This window comes from Sparus aurata, chromosome 23 (assembly GCF_900880675.1).
Source record: "Sparus aurata chromosome 23, fSpaAur1.1, whole genome shotgun sequence".
Lineage (NCBI taxonomy): Eukaryota > Metazoa > Chordata > Actinopteri > Spariformes > Sparidae > Sparus > Sparus aurata.
The window spans coordinates 8,107,175-8,120,131 of record NC_044209.1 but is presented as its reverse complement, the minus strand read 5'-3'; the positions used below and the strand labels follow the sequence as shown (position 1 = coordinate 8,120,131).

Sequence of the window (12,957 nt, the reverse complement as noted above, 5' to 3'; positions counted from 1 at the left end):
GTGTATTTGGCAACAAGTCTGGCAAAAGAGAATGACTTCTCTCCAGAAAATGCTCCTATTACACAACAGAACTTTGGTGCAGAGAGGAGTTGAAATTGACATTTAGAATGACTCCAAACAAAACAAAACACCATGCACAAGAGAAAAACTTTTTTTCCCTACAGACTGAGAAGGTGTAGGCTGAAGCTACAGCTTGTTGCACCCACCCTTTATGCAAAACATTCTGTACTTAACATCACAAGCAACATTAGAGAAATTGTTACTACACTAATGCCGACATTCAGATCCGACATTTTCATATTCGTCCACTGATTCGCTTTTGAACATTTTTGAAACAAATTGCACTCATTCTCACAAAAACTGTTCCATGAATTCACACTTTTATCAGCAAAGCAATTTATTTCTATATTAGACCTGAGCCTTTGTTGCTCAAACATGCACATTCCTCCGCCTATTGACTTTTTGCTCATTTTAGACACGTCTGAATATTTAATGGTAATCAGTTTTTTTTTTTGCCTTTGCCTGGATTTTAGAGCTTTTCATTTCATAAACAGTATATATTGCCCAGATTTGTATTTGCTTTATGCATGTTGCCCCATACCTCCAAACACTGGGTAACCTTTGGCTGTACCAGTGTATAATATAAGCTATTAAGGTCCTTAAAAGGTTACACGTTACACATTAAAGTGTGTTTACAGGTCTTGGGGACTATTACTGAACGGGAGAAAAGTGGTATAAAGCCTTTTGTGGTTCCAGAGGAAGCTGCAAGTAATCTGATAAATTGCCTCCTGTGATGTCGTTCAGTCAAGTTGCATTGTGGGTAAAGAAGAAAAATGTGTGAAATAAAAAAGGTTGTGTCTCTGGTTCTACTGTATCTATAACTGTCCGTAGCAAGTCCCACACAGATACAGGAGTGCAATGCAGATCAGTGGCCTGCTTTTCAAAACCTGGCACATACATTACCTCAAATGCAACTCAATGTACAGGCAGTTTCCTTCCCAAGACCTGTTAACAGGCTTTAACTGTTATAATAGGTGGAGGTGCCCTTTGAATCTATGAAGTATTGCAACAGACCTTCATATTTTTGCTTTAAAATAATTTAGATGAGGTTGCCAACATAACTATCCATCCTTCCTTCCAAAACAATTATTTCAGGCACTTTTAATTTCTCCTTCACTTTCCACAAATTTGTACTTGCTTGCCAAACCTGTTTACCTGTTTGCCAAAAATTATACACTGACTTAATTTCAGAGATTCTTAGTTTGGTAACACTTTTCAAGTTCCAGCTCTGTTTATACAAAATATAAACGTTTTTGCAAACTGTATCAACTGCAAATAAATTACATCTCAGAACAAATTCACCCCTAAGTTTACAATTAGACACCCATGTGCTTGGACACTGCAAAGACAAAGCTACATGCTCATACCCACAAAATAATGGGTCAATTGTCATCACCATGCAGTGAGTGTGTGCAGTCTGGTTTCTGGTAATGTTTCATTACCTCGTGCCAAGAGGTCACGAAGACTCTTGGAGTTACCGCTTTGGTGTAGGTGAAGAAAGAAAAGATCAGAGGGGAGGCAAAATTACAGTTTGTGTTCACCCCTCTGCTATATTTAGCTTCCATAGGAGCTGCCCAAAGGTTTCATATTCTCTGAAGTGTGTTTTCATACCTTGAATTATGAGCTTTCCTTTCCGGGTCAACCCTCTGCCCAACAGACCTAACACTTAATGTCAGATGGGCTAAGCACCTCACCTACGGGTGTGTACAGTTCAGTCAGCTGCAACAGTTCACTCTGGGCTCTAAGCATTCCCTAATCGACATTGGTCCCAAGGTAAGGTCGTTGTCAGTTCTCATACTTCAACCTATAAGAACGAGCTGCACTCACACTGTCTGACTTTGGCTATTTGTTAATGAAGGAAAGAAGAGGCAGGCAAACAGATCGATGGTAGCCCAAAGGTCACAGGTTGAAACCACGCCATGTCGCTCCTTTGTATGGACAGTGAAGTTTGAACAACCTTCAGAAGTCGCCACTAAGATTACGTGTCCATTTCGTCCTGAAACTTTTGTCGTTCAGTTTACATTAAACTGGCCCACTTAATCTATTATAAAAAGCTATTTAAGTCATCCTGCCGGTCAGATGGTGTATTTAGCGGGCACAGAGCTGCGAGTGTGGTCACCTGTAATAAACTCTATGGCCCTGACTAAAAGCGCAGTAATGTGCCATCTCCTTCTCACCTCCACAGATGAATGGTCATGAGGGGGATCTCTTGCACACATGCAGATAAGGGACACGTATGCATGAATGATCACAGAAATAAGAGAATACATGCATGAGTGCAAACACATGGACACAGACAGACTGTTTCCATATGTGCACAGAGAAGACACACACTCACCCACACACACACACTTCACTGAAGTTGTGCCTTATCTGCTGTATCTGCTGTATCCGACAAAACCGACCCGTGTCCTTCTCCAGTTGGAGTGCAGCCAAAACTACAGTATATCTCACATCCTTAATGGACCGACATCTACACTGATGGTGACACACACACACACACACTCACACACACTTGGACGTGCCTCGGCGCACTCTTGGACACTCACCGAGAACACTGTAGGGCCTTACACAATTTGCTCAGGCTTGGAAAGACAAAAGATCGAAAAAGGAAAAAAAAAATCTATGAACATGACTTTAAGACGGCCTACATTTTGTCCTAACAGGATTCCAGCAGTCAGTGTCAGATTTCATGGGCCACATTGACTTGTGCTGCCCCTAATACACCCAATTTAAGATATTAGAGGCGATACACTCGATTACATGAGTTTGGCCTCGCTGGCAGAGTCACACAAAGACACTACTGGAGCGAACACGTACACACACCAGCTGAGACACATACACAAGCGCAGATCCTCGCTAACTCATTCTCAATAACACCCACATGGGTCACTTTCATAACACGTAGAGAACAAGTCGTAGGAGGGAGATGGAGAGAGCGAGCGGAGAGAGAGGAAGTGAGTACACTGCTGGATGGACTCGCTCTCTCTTCCCCGGGGAGACGTTTGCACATTCAGGCACTAAACGCACACACACACACACACACACAAGTGTACATGCGCATCCCGCACTTGCATGCTGACAGAACAAACAAGACAGAAAAGTTACAAATGCACACGTATATGTGTATGCACACTCGCTGGCAGACACAAACACTTTGAAAACTGACTGCAGATGGAGTGTGGAGTAGATGTGTAATATTCTGCCTGCCTGCCTGTAAAGGTCCACTTCACAGGTAGAGAACAAAGGTTCGCTCCCTTCTCTTTTCCTCTGTCTTTTTCCCTTTATGACTCACTCATATGCACACACACTCTCTAACACTGAAGCACATACTGGAGCTTTGACTCACACAGTCACAAACACCTTATTAACTCAGTAAGACAGTCTCGTCCCACTTTACCCCTGTGCTGTAGGCCTCTAAAATTTGGGGCTAAATATACCTGTGCAGAGGTAGTGGCGGGAGGGAGGCAGGTAGGGGAAGGAGAGGCATTGGGGCAGCTATTTCAAGCAGGCATGACCCACTGTGGTAACCCACTTTCTTCCTCCCTCTTTCCCTCCCCTGGTGCACATCACAAGTGTCCACTCCGAGCGCTGTGTGTGGAAAGTGTGTTGGACCTCCTGTCTCCACCAGCAGTGCTCTATCTTTGTCTCCAATGTCTCCATTCTTGTGTATTTCTTCGCCTCACTTCTGCTCGTTCTGGTTCTTTCTTCACTTTGTTTTAATGTACCCTCTCTCCCTCAACCTGTCCCATCTGCTATCATGTCAGATTTCATTTCCTCCATTTCCCAAAATGCCTTTTGACAGCTAACAGAGAGAGTGCCTTTGTCAGCTGCCTGCTTTATACATGTTAATGGAGGAGGCAAGAGAAACTGTCAAAGCACTACAAGTTTTTCTCTTTACTTCTAAAAACTGGTGCTGGGTTAGAAAATTGCCTTATGGACCTCTTCAACAATTTATTTTGTGTAAAGTGATGAATTTAGACAGAGGTTATCGCTCTTGGATTTTAAATCCTAACACTTAAACCTAGAATTTAGTCTTGATATCGAAGGTTTCTAAAACATTCAAAAGTCTCTGTCACATTTTATTCATTTATCCAGTGAAATGACAACTGAACCAACAGTAAGATGGGCAAAGAAATGCAGGGGAAATAGTAAAAAGCAGTTTTTCAGCAATGTTAAAATGTTTGCACAATGCCCCTTAGTACTGTAAAGATGTCCACCTTCGTGCTTATCAAATTCTCCACAAGAATCACTCACATTTCGAAAGACTACCAGCGCAATCACCTTCAGATGGATTGATGGCTGTGATATGCTATTTTTTGACTAGAGGCTATTCTTATCCATCTTATTTTGATTTTTTGATTTTCTTCCCTGAGGAAAAAAAGGTTCAAGTTGAAGTTTTAGAACAGATTTTTCCTTTAAAGTGCGTTCTATTCAATTAGCTGCCTATTTTTGTTTTGTCTGAACGTTTGTTTCCTTGTTAATGATTTTTTTTTGCTCATATTTTCTCTCGACATCATTGACAATCAGGGCATGCCCTCAAGAAATCTTTGAGATTTAAATGTCATTACTTTGCAGTGTGTCAGTTGTTGAGTGATGGATGAAGAATGTTTGAATAATGGATGCTCTTTCTGTTGTCCACCTTCTCTACTAGGTGGTGTTAAAAAACGCCCACATGGCCGTCGGCTCCTTGACCATCAACGAGGAGAGGTCCGAGGTCATTGACTTTTCCGTCCCCTTCATCGAGACGGGTATCAGTGTCATGGTCTCCCGTAGCAACGGCACCGTTTCGCCCTCAGCCTTCTTAGGTGAGGAGCACAGCAACCAGCTGTCAGAGGTTTAACTCAGAGAAGCGTTGAAGGAAGAGCCTGAAGGCTATGTATTTGACACTTTTTTATATGGTGACTATGAGGCTAAAACATAAAAGGCAATACTAACGCTTAGTCTTATAGGATTGTGATGTTTTCCACAGGTTTCTGGGAAGAATTAAGCTATAAACATTAAAGGTCCCATAATATAGAAAATTGGATTTCTTTCTTTTTTATTATGAAGCAGGTGAAAGTGCCATATAAATACCGGGGTCTTAAAGAGACAGGGCCTAAAATGCTCATAGTGCATAGGTAAAATTTGCAGAATAGGAAGGTAGGTCAGGTGCATTGAGCTGCATCATGTGCTGTATGCCACACTCATTTCCACCAGTGAGTTTCTTTACTGCAGTCATATTTAGGTCTAATTAAGACATTTTGATTCAGAAACTCCAGACTGAATTTGAAGAGTGCCAGGAGGATGTTTGTCAGGTCACTTAAGGTTGACATCCATTTTTCCACCTTTAAAAGCTGAACTCTAAGCGATTAAGTGGACACACTTAGTGATCAGAGCCAAGTTTTAATGCATTTGTATGATGAGGAGGCAGACTGGAGTGCATGGTAATGTGGCTAACTGTTTATTTATTCTCTCTTTGGCTCCCTGTCTCTTTGCCCTCTTATATTTCCCACTCCTACTCCATTTCTCTGACTTTTCCTTCCTCTTCTCAATCTGGCGCTCCACATTTGCATATCTCTCTTGCCCTCTCCCTCTCTCACTTCATTCTCCCCTCCTCTCTTTCTTTCCGCCGCCCTCGCGCTTTTTTTTCCCTCTTCCTGCCTCTCCTGATGTCCCTTGTCTCTTCCTCATCCTTTGCCTTCTCACAACCTTTTTGTTTTTACCAAATCTTCTCTCCCTAATCTCTGTCCCTCCATGCTCGCTCCCCCGCCCCATCTCACTTTTCTCCCTTTATCTCTCCCTCTTCTCTCTCTTCCCTCTCTCTCCCCTCCAGAGCCCTTCAGTGCGGATGTGTGGGTGATGATGTTCGTGATGCTGTTGCTGGTGTCAGCAATGGCCGTGTTTATATTCGAGTACTTCAGCCCCGTTGGATACAACCGCTGTCTGGCTGACGGCAGAGGTGAGAGGCCTCAGGTCAACACACACACACACACACACAAACACACAAACAAATGCACGGTACCTGTTGGGGAGTCTGTTGTTTAAGGTTAGAGATGTAAATTGATGCGACACTTACTCTTCCAGTCCTCTTGCAGTGTTGCCTCGCTCACCTCTCACTCTTTTCACCCAGAGCACACCAGATGGGAGGGCACACTCGGGTTGAATTTACCGATGAAATTATACATTTGACAACGTTCGCTAAAAGTGATGCATTGCTTTGAAATTAAAGTGAGACTTTTCAGCACTCGACATTAAATCTGTTTTGTCACAAAGGCTTTACAGCGAGTGTATCCTTTCCACTGCCCACTCAAATTATTCATACTGAACATAAGAAAATCATGGTCATCAGATCATGACATCAAGGTGTCGACACTTATTTGAAGCACGAAAAGAAATGGCTTTTAAAATATTTAATGAAAATTAAAAGTCCTGCACCAAACTGTCCACGTTGACCTCCTCTCGACAATTTCGGTGCAGTGCAAAACCTACTCAGGTCCTCTATGTCCTATGTAGAAATGATACTTCTGTACATGTAAATGTCCTATTTAAAAGTGCAGCGGTATTATTTGCAACATTTACTTTGACTGGTGTAGCCAGTCAGGGTGGAGCTAGCTTTATCTAGTCCTACTAACAGGTATTTTATACAGTTGGGTAGTGTAGTCCAGTGGTTCACTCGCTAACAAGCTCATTACACTGAACACAGAAAGCATGCAGCCCATTCATGGGTGGCTAACAGTACACTGGCTCTGTAATCATTGAAACTGGTTACACTAGGTGTAAGAACATCACCAGACGTGGCAGTAGTAAACAAATCTTTACGCAGGTAAAAGTACAGATTCAACATTTTTACTCTGGTAAAATAAAAAAAAAGTATAGGTTATAAGTATAGTATCCCTCTGACGGACATTTCTACCTGCCATTTCTCTGCAAGGCTAACTGAACCTCACCAAATAATGTCATTCAGAGACTATTAAACTTAAGGGTAGAATCCATAGGATTTGTCTGAGCTGTTTGTAAGGGCACCACAAAGACTTAATTGTTGAGTCTCATTCCCAGGACGTTTAATACCAAAGCCTCTGGAGCACAAATAAGAAAATCCAGCTGGAGGGCTGCAGGGTCTAGGCAGGGTCAATGCAGACACCAAGACACATTTTTTTCCCCATTCTTCTCTGTCTGTTTCCATCTTGTTACACCTCAATCAATAACAAATTCCCCACAAATCTATTAAAACTAAGGGAACGTATCTGTTGTGGAGTAAATACAGATCTGTATGTGAAAATGTAGGGAGTGAAAGTAAAAACTTTTCAGAACAAACTTCATACCACTGAGCAGTGCGTAAGTGGTGCACATGTGCCGTGCTCTACAAGCCGAGAATTAGGCCAGTTTTCTATTTATATTTTCTCTGCAAGGTTTTCGCAGCCCTTTTTACGTGGAAATGGTCATAAAGTATACATATTTTGTCCGACTCAATTCTCTATATACAGGGAATGACTCTAGCTGGCTGTTGGTATTCAATTAGCAGCTGGTGGTTGCTTAGAAACTATAATTTACTGTAGCCCGATGATGTAACCCATATTACACAAACTCTGGATCCAAAAACTGAAGACAAAACCCAAGAAATGAAAGCTTACCATCTTGTTATGCCTGTAACTCACACAACCCTACGGCTTTCATGCGCTTGAAGGTCTAGCCAGTAAAAAAATACGTCACTGCACATCAGCTCCGCAAATGATCTGCATATGTGACGTGTTCAATGTTGCTAGAGCATAAGGATCAGTGGGTTTAAAGACAGGGTTTCAAGCAGAAGTCTAGGATTATGTGTGGTCTTAACCCAGGCACTTTGTAGTATGTAAGCACATTTAGGAGGAGACAGGATTGTCTTTTGGTACTGTAAGCGCTGATGATGTTTTCATGGACACTTCTGACACAAATGCTACGCAAATCCGATACCAGGAATAATAATTTGTCCTTTACTTGTTGTAGGCTACCTCCCACCATTTTCACTGATGAATAGATTAACAAAATTTGAATGTTTGGTTTGGTTTAAGTCTCTGGCAGATTCTTGGTTTATGAATAGCGTCTGAATGGGAGAATGTTTAGCAGCCAACTTGAAAGTCCTTGATGTAATACTACAACAGCACACGAGAGCAGCAATAGTCCTGGCAATGAAAAAATAATCTAAAATCAGAATCATGGATCCGAATCAGACCGCGGGATATCTGTCCACCAAATCTGAACATTCAAAGAGGGACGAAAACATGAAACATGTTCTATCTTTGCCGGTGAAGTCTACAAATTAGAATCCAAAGTTTGCAGAGAACATGGCGGCGAGTAATTTGGTCCTCCAGAGAGAGAGTGCTCGATGAGTAATGCTCCAACTAGTAATTTGCACCAAACAAGCAGGCACAGCTACAGCTTTGCAGGTTAATGCTCTCTTTCTGAAACAATGCCAGCTTGCACGAATCGCTTTTTTTGCTGCGCACAAAGACTGACAGAGACACGCACAAACACACTGCGGGCCGCCTCCACATATAGACCAGCCGTCCTCACTGACCCAATGACTTCATTCTCCTCTCCTCCTCCAACCTCCTCCTCCGCGCTGCTCTCTTCTTATCATTTACAGGTGTGTCTCACTGCCAGGGTTTTAACACACCTCCAGCACTACTTCCTTCACACCGAACAAGCCATTTGCATTCATTTCCATATTTCCCAAAATCACGTGTCAGCTCTGACAGCAAGGGGCTAGTGTTGTGTTAGATCTCCCCAACCCAAAAAGATAAGCACACAAAAAAGAAAATCAATGTCTTCCCACATCTCTATCGCTGATGTGGCTATATATAGACAATGGCTATCTTTTTTTTTTTTTTCACTCCTCTCATCCTTCATCATATTGTGGAGAAGATGTACTCCTCCCTAAAGCGCTGCTCTCCTCTCAGTGCCTCCCTGTTTTATCTGCTTGTATTGCTGTGGGAGTTTGGTATCACGAAGAGTGCAGATCGAAGTTTGGACTCAAAGGATTGGACGCAAGAATGTATCAATGGCATGACTGCAGATTTGTAAAGTCTCTGCCCGATTCATTTAACCAACTTTCTCGCAAACTTCACAAAGGAGATATCTGGCACGATAAAGCCAGTTTGTCCATGAACAAAAGCCCCATACAACAACGCACGCCCACACGCTCGCATGCACCCTCACACACACACACACACACACATACATACATACACACTCTGTCTCTCTTTCTTTTTCTCTCTCGCACACTCACACATACCCACACAAACATTGTGAACCAACTGCTAATCACAGAATAATAATGACTGGAATGAACCAGCCTGCTGCCAGCGCACGGATTAATTGAACCTTCACAGTCCTTCACTAACATAAATATTAATTACAGTCACATGTGCAATGTATGTTTTCATACAATCAGTTGAACTTCTATAAAGCAATAAGAATCCACAGTCATGCCAGCAGCTCTGTGAGGCTCTACTTAATGCTAGACCATGCAAACCTGATGATGTTCAGCAGGTATCAGGTTCAAGATGAGCCAGGCATTGGCAGAATCACCACCGGCAATTGTCACACGATTCATGCCGATAAGACTTGTGTCCGCCTTGATCCAGACCTGCAGTTTTTAAAATCTGCATTTTTTAGAGCGACCTGCAGCACCAGCTCTCCACCAGCTGATGATAGGAAATACAGTTTTGTCGCCTGATCAAAGACCTGGCTGGTTCTTAGTGTTGACTGGAGCCACCATATTTTGTAGAAAATCCAAATTTCTCTGTGTAATTGTAATATTTATTGGTAGATTGCGGGCTATTAGTATCATTAGGTGTTGTGTGATGAATGTTTAATCTTTTAACAAACATATTTTGTGTGGCTGATAGTAATAATAACAAGGGTTATTTAGATATCACTTATCCAAACAAGCAATTGCAAGGCAGACGTAAAAAAACAAAGGATAGAGTACAATGCCAGTTTCCTTCAGTGACAGACACAATAAGACTTGGTTCCAAACAATTGTGTTCTTCTTTCAATGAAGCGTTGTTGCAAGCAAGTTCAGGCAGACAACTCAAGCTGAGAAAGCAGTCTCACTAGCGACAATCATCTACTAAACACTCCCTCCCAATGTGGCGGTCTATTTAAACAGCAAAAGTGTTCTCAAGATGTTTTGCTCATCACTTCCTAATATTTCCATGTAGACATATCTGCAGGGAGTGATGAGGTCAGAGCCACGACATCCAAATCTAACCTGCTGCATTAACAAAAAAGTTTACTGTTGCTTCACAACATTAAAGTTGAAGTCCACCTTTATGAAAAGGTTGGTGATCAAGAACGCATGAGAGGTTCCTTCAGCCACAGCAATCCAAACATGGTCTGTAGCCTGCAAATGGATCCAATAAGATGCAACTACTTCTGTGACTTTGTATATTCTCGTCCAATCAACAAGTTCCTAGCTACTACAGTTGTTGAGGAGAAAGCAGCAAGGCTGTTCTCTGGTCAAGCGACAGAAATGTTCTGTTGACTACGAAACTTCACTTGACTTTCCATCAGCATGGGGATGAGTAGATAATGACTGCATTTTGTATCTTTAGGTGAACGTTTCTTTTAGCTAAAACACTGCTCAGCTGGAGCCCCGGTTGTAAATGCCTTCCAAATATGAGTCTCACACCGCGGTCTAGAAACCAAGACGGATCTGTCACGTATTATTTAACCATTGCTGTGTTTCTTTCAGAGCCTCACGGCCCATCGTTCACCATCGGTAAGGCCATCTGGCTGCTGTGGGGTCTGGTCTTTAACAACTCTGTGCCGGTTCAGAATCCCAAAGGCACCACCAGTAAGATCATGGTGTCGGTGTGGGCCTTCTTTGCTGTCATCTTCCTGGCCTCTTACACTGCTAACCTGGCTGCTTTCATGATCCAGGAGGAATATGTGGACCAGGTGACTGGTCTCTCAGACAAGAAGGTAAGATGGAGGGCTTCTGTTGGATGCCATGCCACTCCATCTTCTTTTTCTCATCTGTAAACCTGACATTTTATACGCCTCTCTCTCCTCCACGTTTAGTTCCAGAGCCCCAATGACTTTTCACCTCCTTTTCGTTTCGGCACCGTCCCAAATGGGAGCACAGAGAGAAATATCAGGAACAACTACCCAGAAATGCACTCCTACATGACAAAGTTCCATCAGAGAAACGTCAACGAGGCTCTGGGGAGTCTCAAGGCCGGGTAAGAAACTGCGCAAAGAGCTTTATTTGTTTCATTGTAAAACCAAATTTACAATTACAATCCAAACAAAAAGACTTTCATAACAAAATTAATTTGAACATTTATGTTTAAAACTTTAAGTTCCTGTGAGAATCATGACTATCATCTGGAGTAAGTAGTTCATTACGTTAAAAACTGCTATTTATGCTTTGAGTTGCTGAGTTTTGGATTACGTCTGCCTTCTCTTGAACATAATGGAACTAGATGGCACTCACATGACTTGTGTTGCTCAAAGCAGAAAAAAAAAATCATTTTAAACAGCAATGTCTTTTCTGGAAGTCATGACCCTTTTACTCACAATAATCCCCAGGCCTTACTGTGAGCCGTTTAAAGTAGGAGATATTTTCTTCATCTGCTCATGGACAAGAGGCTACTGTAACTGAACAGCCTAGCTAGCATTACAGCTCAGCTGAGGACAACACCATTAGTGTTTACACCTCACGCTGTCGCAATCACGAACCTCTCCTCCTTGAGTAGATGCACGCTTCCTTCTACACTGTGATTCGGTTGGAGTGTCTGAAGAAAGGAAAAAATGTCCTACATGAAACTGCTCACAACAAAGTATGTGGATTATCCTGAGTAATCCGGGTCAGGATTTCTAGAAAGAGACAGTGCTATTGAGTTTTGAATATCTACAAAACTCACACAAAAAATGAACTAGATGGATATATAGTGTTTAGGTAAGAAGAAAAATATTTATTTTTGATTTGGGATGAACTGTCCCTTTAATTCAGTTTTAGTGCAGCAGTTATGATGATTTTTAAGGTTATTAAAAGTGCCGCAAATGTCAAATGATGGTCATTTTATTGTAGTCATATTTTTGTTATAGAAAGTGTATGTGATGGGGAACAGTGTTGAATAATCCCGTTTATGTCCTTCCTACTCTTCTTCATGTAAACATATTGTCGCTGAATAACTCCAATAATACTTTTCCTCCCCCTCTTCAGTTTTCATCAAGTGAGTCTTTTCGCCAGTCTGCGTGCCAGCTCCAGCCTTTGGCAAACCAAGTGGAAGTCTATTACACTTATCAGCAGCTTAGTGCTATTTAGCAGGTTAATTGGAATGTTGTAGCTGCGATGTCTGACTCCGAAGTGCTAATTAATTGTAACCTATCTCTCTCTCTCTCTCTCTGTCTCCCTCTCTCTCTTTTTTCATTAGCAAACTAGATGCTTTCATTTATGATGCGGCCGTGCTGAACTACATGGCTGGCAGGGACGAGGGCTGCAAGCTGGTGACCATTGGCAGCGGCTACATCTTCGCCACCACGGGGTACGGCATCGCCATCCAGAAGGAGTCGCTCTGGAAGAGACATGTGGACCTGGCCATCCTGCAGCTCTTTGGAGACGGTGAGGCCGCAGCCCGCTGTTTCCCTGCCCTGTGTCATTCATACACGCTGCTCAGTGTCATGCAATCACTGAACAGAGATGCTGCCATGCGTGCAGTACAGCTGTGCTGATGTGATGAGTTGTTTTATTTAATAATTCAAGGATGCCAGATAGCGTCACCAGGACAGAAACACAACATAATGTCTGATTGACACCCTTGACGCACAAGCTGTGGTCTCATGTGAATGACTTTGACCGATGTTTATATCTCTTATTGTAACGTTGAACTCACCAAGTTCACTATTTAAATCTTATATGTCTGACTT

At 42.3% G+C, this 12,957-nt stretch overlaps 1 protein-coding gene across 4 annotated transcripts in view; it reads left to right on the top strand.

The window, feature by feature from the left end:
- grin2ba (glutamate receptor, ionotropic, N-methyl D-aspartate 2B, genome duplicate a) overlaps nucleotides 1–12,957 on the top strand; it is a 138,959-nt gene that overhangs the window by 108,606 nt on the left and 17,396 nt on the right. For all 4 annotated transcript variants that reach the window (XM_030407175.1, XM_030407173.1, XM_030407174.1 and 1 more), the window contains 5 exons: nucleotides 4,715–4,868; nucleotides 5,876–6,001; nucleotides 10,778–11,007; nucleotides 11,107–11,267; nucleotides 12,465–12,652. In XM_030407175.1, the coding sequence (XP_030263035.1) occupies nucleotides 4,715–4,868; nucleotides 5,876–6,001; nucleotides 10,778–11,007; nucleotides 11,107–11,267; nucleotides 12,465–12,652 (859 nt within the window). The remainder of the gene's footprint in view (nucleotides 1–4,714; nucleotides 4,869–5,875; nucleotides 6,002–10,777; nucleotides 11,008–11,106; nucleotides 11,268–12,464; nucleotides 12,653–12,957) is intronic.